General features: G+C 31.9%; 1 protein-coding gene across 1 annotated transcript; it reads right to left on the reverse strand.

Annotated features, from left to right (window-relative positions):
• Nucleotides 1–2,802: 2,802 nt before the first annotated feature.
• LOC120084668 (UPF0481 protein At3g47200-like) lies at nucleotides 2,803–4,262 on the reverse strand. The gene has a single exon (XM_039040477.2). The coding sequence runs from the start codon at nucleotides 4,243–4,245 to the stop codon at nucleotides 2,911–2,913; it is 1,335 nt and encodes a 444-aa protein (XP_038896405.1). The 5' UTR covers nucleotides 4,246–4,262; the 3' UTR covers nucleotides 2,803–2,910.
• Nucleotides 4,263–6,872: the final 2,610 nt, after the last annotated feature.

Here is a 6,872-nt window from a genome sequence, read left to right on the forward strand (position 1 = left end):
CTATAGTCCTTTAGATATCCTTAAAATGGGTAATCATTTAGATAGTCTTATACGATTGTTTAGATAATCTAAACGACCGTTTAAGACTATCTAAATGGCCGTTTAGGACTATCTAAATAATCGATTATACTTTATAAACGATCGGTTTAATATTCTTTAATGATCATTTCAATTATATTAAACGATCGTTTAGATAGTATTAAACAATAGTTTAGATTTTCTAATTTTTTTAAACGATCGTTTACATATTCTTAAATGACCATTTACATATTCTTAAATGATCGTTTAAGATTAAACTTCATACAAGTACATGTCCGTGAACTAAAATCAACCACCCCTCCCCCCCCCCCCCAAATATCCATCGTCCACATTAATTATATGCATATGCACCGAAGAAATACAATATGTTCTAGACATCGATTCCGATTCATTAAGAATGCTCATTACACAATCATTTACAATGTTTGTGTATGTCATTGCATGTGTACGTCGGATATAGATCTAATCTTGTAACCACTCGCAGATATGCTCTAATAGCTTCGTTATTGGTAGTTCTCGTGCATCTTTTAACACTCCATTGAGGCATTCTACTATATTTGTCGTCATCTTTTCATACCTACAATAGACTTAATAAATCCTTGCCCACCGTTGTAATCCAACCTCCTCAAGATAGGTCGTCACACTAGGATATTGATGGAGCTTAGCCCAAGACATCTGAAACTCAGACATTCTATAAGCTTTTGATGTTAGGTAGAAGTGTGGGATTATGTCCTTAATCTTGAATTTTTCAACCAAATTGTTCCAAATATGATATATACATAGGGATGAAATGCATCAGGGAATATACTTGAGATGATCTTTGTAATTGAGATGTGACGATCTGATATAATCACTAAATTCAGAATGTCTCCTATCGAAGCCTTCAAATAAGTCATGAACTAAGTCCATGATGCATCATTCTCATCATCTACAATGCTGAAGGCGATAGGATATATATTATTATTGCCATCGATATATCTTGCTATTAAGAACAACCCTTTGTATTTCTTGTGTAAATGGATCCCATCAACAATGATTACTGGGTGAATGCAATTCAAAAAACTTGATACACAGAGCAAGTTTCATGAAGACGTACTTAAAGTATTGCCCGTCCTCTACTTCAACCTCAAATATCATACCTAGATTTGCAAGCGTAAGTGCCTCACCATATGCCCTAACAATAGCATATGATCCTTCCGGCGACCCTCATGTAAACACCGATCTGTACTCTCTAGCGCGCTAAGCCATTTGACCAAACCAAGTCATTTGATGCATTTGACCAAACCAAGCATCCCTTTGTCATCCCCCAAGTTACATGACTCAATATTATCATCCAATGAAGACATATGTGAATATTATATGTTGGAATGGCTGCCAACCTACAGTTTTGACTGGTTGAAATGGGTTGATCGGTTGGATTGCAATGCTGGTACATATTGTCTGTGTGTACTCCATGACTTTCACAAGGTGTAATTGATAACAACATCCAGGATGCATCGCTGCCTTCTAAAAAAAAGCTAAGGTCTTCATTGTTGCTTATGTCAATTGGGGGAGCGAGGACCAATAATTTGTAACAACATTTGATGTGTATGTCAAACATATCCATATTGATATTCAGTCGTTGGTGCATAATACTCACTAATTCACTGACTATTATATCATTTCTAACTTTCAAACCTTTCATATGACCTCCAACATAATTTCTTCCGAGCTCATCCCAATCCCCACCAAATCGTACAAAGATGCGAAGTAGTGTCATTGATCTACAATTGGATAAGTAAATCTTAAGCAATGTCCCACAAAGTTTAAGAAATTGTCCAGTACTTGATAAGCAATCGCCCAACTATCTATAAGTGTTTTCTTAGTAGTATATGTGATCGTATATAAATTTCTGAACGATCGTTTATACAGTACTACCCGATCGTTTATAAATTACTACACGATCATTTATAACTTACTACACAATTGTCTAGTAATTTATGAACGATCATTTATATTGTAATGAACGATTGTGTATATATTACTATATGATCATTCATTTAATGCTAAATGACGCTTATTATGAAAGCAATCTAAGATAAGAAATATTGCAGAATATCACTTACATTCTCTCCGTTTCTGAATCTGACGATGAAAGCGATAAACGAGGATGTTCGACTGAAACTTTGAGAGAACACTCTGAGAGAACAATGGTAGAACTTCATGTGGATTTCAACAGAATGTGAATACTAAGAGTGACCTTCCGTTATGTTCGTAAAGATGTTATTCAATGATATTGGTAAAATATTAGTGTGGAATAAATCCTTTGATGGACTGTTGGTGTTGCATTGAATAGATATTGAATGAATGCTTGAGAAATGGTTAAAGGAAGAAGATGAAAGGCAACAACTTTTTTAAAATTGGGGGTAATTTTGGAATTTCGCGTGGGCAAAAAGTTAGTGGTAGAAAAATTTTTAGGAAATGGTCATTGGTAAAAAAAGTTATTGATTTTTGGTCATTTTGTGAAATTTTCCCAAGAAAAACTCTAATGCATCACCATAGTTCATAACTACAAAAATATCCTTACATAATATGTCAAAAATAGATAAAATTGAAAATTACTAAAAATTACATCAAAATTATTAAATAAAACATAAATAATAATTTGATACTCGAGACGGTTCATATTAGAGTTGCAACAGTTTAGATATTCAACATCAAAGAACTTTTATAAAAATATATGGCAAAGTATTATTGAATTTTATTGAAGTATTGTAGGTGGTATCCAATACATTACACATTGACTTGACATGAAGAAACGAACATCTAATAATCATGCATAGAAATTAATAATTGAAGAGCAAGAGCAAAGAATTAAAAAACAATTTGAGATTATTTTTTATGGAAAATAGATGGAGCAGAGAATAAGGTTTGAAGGAGAGAGAGGATAAGGAGGAAGGTAGCAGCAAGAAAGGAGATAAAAGCCCATGGAGTACTGAAATAATCACGTTTTAGTGAAGCCATAGATCGGCGTAGTGAAGCCATAGATCGCTGCCACCGTTTTTCGCAATAGTTATCTAAATCTCTGCTCATGTTGTTGAAGTAAGACTGAGGTCGATAGCTTGGAGCGATCAGATGTAGATTGTGAATTAGTTTCAAAACTTGTTCGGCACTACCATCAGTTTCGTTAATTATGATTTTCTCCTTCATAAGTATACTCACGTCTTTCTCTGTCTTAATCAAGTCGTCTAAGAGTAAAAGATAATGGAATATATACTTTTTACCCTCAACGACATTGAAAATCTCAGATACTATCAAATTTCGAATTTGAATTTCAAAATTAGTATGAATTCTGAAAGGTGGAATTTTGAGAACCCCATTCTTAAAGCTGAAGTCCATCATGCTGTCGGCTTCCATTGCTCTCTGTACCTTGATACCAGTCTCACAGAGCTTAGTTATAGTTGGGGATTGATAGGAATAGATCCCTTCATTGTCATTGAATTTGTTATACTCATCTGTCTCAGGTGAGGGGATGTAGTAGAATCTTAATAAATCAACTACATGTCTTACCTTGGTCGTCTCTTTAAAAGGAAGCGCATATCCAGACGTGGTCGATATAAACAATTCTGCCATCCATTCCATAAAGTTGACAGTTAGATCTTTGCTCTTTTTTGTTGAAGAGAATGATAGCTCATATAATTGTTGAAGAACAAAGAAAGGAAGTTGATTCTCAAATATAATTAGGTCACGTTCTACATCGTCCATTACACCAATGAGGAGAACACCATCTATCCATTCTTCATGATCACCTTTACTCAAAAGACTGTCCATGTAGTTTGTTGAGTTCATAAACTCCAATATAAAACAACCATCTAAGAGCATCATTTTCGCAAAGTCTTGTTTGTTCATGTCTATGGAATGTCCATAGCAACTACGAGCTTTTTCCTCCCATGAAAAAGTCATACTCATGGCCTCCTCAACTTTCAAGTTTACGCGAGCAAGATAGGTTTTGAGAGCTCGAAGCTTATATTGTTCTACGGCCATCAATTCTGGTCGGCCATGGTGGAAAGGCCCAATTGAAATGAATTGAGGCGTATATACTGTTTCATTCATCTTGCGGCGCAGTCTGGGAACTTTATACAAGAAGCTTTCTGGATTCGTAGGAGGCAGCTCCATCAGTGTTTTTTTTATGGATATCGTAACGTGATCACCCTCACCCTTATCCATTTCTAAATCACCTTCACCTGCAATCTATACACCACATCCATAATTAAAAACCCAATAAACCCAAACAATATAACCTATTAAAAGATATTTGGGTCACCCATTTGAAGTTGGTAGAGTGAGATGTTATAGCTCACTCGGAGCTCTAATTATAATGGTTAGTATTTCTAACTATAATTGTAACCTACAATCTACGTTATTACATTTCAAATCTCTCTTTGTTTCCATATTTACTATTTCCTACTCATACTCTCTTTCTATCTTTGTAGTATACTATTTCTTGGTCAAATTAAAATAATCTCGCTCTAAATATTGAATACTATAACCCAAACTAAAATATTTTGTATTTAAATATATGCTATTATAACCTATACACTATTATAAGTCACAAACTATAACAACCAATTCATTGTCCAGCCACCCCCTTCCTTATGTTTAATTAATTTTTACAATATCAATATATTATGTAGACTCAAATAGAATTTAGCTAATACATTAGAATTAATATTTTATATTATCTTAACTATATAAAATAAAATTTATACAATTTATTTTAATATATAAATTAATTTATGCCTACTTTTTAGTAGTTAAATTAAATTATTTAATTTATATATTACTTTTAATAACGCTTGAATGAAGAAATAAATAGTATATGGGGATCTTCAAAAATAGAAAAATAAGGAAACTGTTACATAAAATAGCTAAATTTGATTGAGATCGATAAAAGTCTATCAGTATCTATCAGTGATATAGCTAAGTTTATTAGTATTTATCAATTTTTTTTGCTATTTTTTTTTTTTAAATAGTTGCCATTATTTCTATTGGTAAAAATTTCTAATAGTATATTGAATAATATTAATTTTAATTTATAGTTACATTTAATTAATTAATAAAATTTTCTCATAGACAAAAGCCGTTAAACAACACATATTATATTGAAAATATAATTTAAATTAACTTAAAATATTCAATCATCATGAGTTTTAATATTTTATGTTTAATTATTTAATTTTGGTTTCTATGTACAAAATAATGGGTAAAACACAAACAAACATTTAACCACCAAAAATGGATTTTTATGTATATTCAAACATATCTATTAATTATCACAAACATTTGAAATCTTTACATTTAATATTGGGAAATTGCAGGTAGCAAAATATATTGGTGTATTTGCAATTGTGGCTTCAATTTTTAACTTTTCGTTTATAGTAAAATTCCTTCTGTCACCATTTTTATATAATCCCCATAACCTCTCTTCCTCTTAATCATCACTTTTATTCCTATCTTCCTCTTTCAATTTTATCATTTCTTATCTCTGCAACAAAATGGGGCTTTCAACTCTCACCAGATTGTTGAAAACCGTCGCTGGAAAATTCCCTAATCGTAGAGCCTTATCCTTATCCAAAAACTTTGATCTCTCTGATTCCCACCTCCAACACCTCGTTGATTCCGTCGCCTCTTAACTCGTCGGCGCCGACGTTAAACCCAGCGGCGTCGTTGCCCTAATCTTCTCAAACACCGTGGTGGTATTAAATTTAATAGATTAAAACGCATCAGTTTGAACTTTTTATATTTAATTAATTTGAGATTATTTGATTTTACAGTTTGTGATCATGTTTTTGGCTGTGATCCGAACTCAAGCTACGACAGGGAGGTGGAGCGGTGGGCGATAGGCGGTGGCAGATGGTTTGAAGTAGTGCTCGTTGTTTGAATAGAGAGGTTGGGGGAAACGAAGAATTTTCAAGTCTTTTTAAAAAAATAAATAAATAAGTGTATCATTTTTATTCAAGTGTACAAGGCGTATCAAATATATCAAGTGCACATCAATAAGATATATCAAAGGGTACGAAGTGTATCAGATTTATCAAATGTATCGAATTTGTATCAAACGTGTATAAAGTGTGTATAAAGTGTATCACGCATATTAGGTTTATCCACACATTTTTTTACTACTTTTACAAAATTTAAAGGTTTGGGCTACAGGCTTAGTATTAAAAACTTCTTTTGTCCATTTTACAATTGGCCCCTTTAATATTTAAACCCAAAAACAATATTTTGATTCAGACGAGCTCTAAATTTACTAATATTTAAACTCAAAAACAATATTTGTGATTCAGATGAGCTCTAAATTTACATCTTGCACTTTTTTCAAACTCTAGCACAATGGTAATATATATCGCGAGGATTATTTCCTTAACTTCGAATCCTAGGTAGGTCACAATTGTACTAATTTTTTTCCTATACATAATATTATTTGTTCTTTATAATAATATCACTTTTCTTTTTTTTTTTTTTTTTTTTTGAAAAACTGAATGGACAATCCCAGAAATAGTTTGTTAGTTATTGCAATCGGCCCCATATGTTAGTATTGATATCGTTAATTTGTAAAAATTAAAATCTCAATATCAATATTCACATCAACTCATTTTATCAATTTTCTTTTTAAACTTTACAATCTATTAAATGTCACTTCAATAGAAAAAAATAAAAATATATTTCTAACTCATGAACAAATGTAAATATAAAACCTTATTTGTTTAATTTCTAAGACCCCATTTATTTTTTTTTTAATTTTTAAGACCCCATTTATGAACTACTAGTTTAATAATGCACGTGGCTTGTAA

This window comes from Benincasa hispida, chromosome 9, assembly GCF_027475165.1.
Source record: "Benincasa hispida cultivar pf3 chromosome 9, pf3_genome.v1.1, whole genome shotgun sequence".
NCBI lineage: Eukaryota > Viridiplantae > Streptophyta > Magnoliopsida > Cucurbitales > Cucurbitaceae > Benincasa > Benincasa hispida.

What these genes read in the sequence shown, in the direction of transcription:
- LOC120084668 (XM_039040477.2), bottom strand. Translation starts at nt 4,245, where the DNA reads ATGGATAAGGGTGAGGGTGATCACGTTACGATATCCATAAAAAAAACA.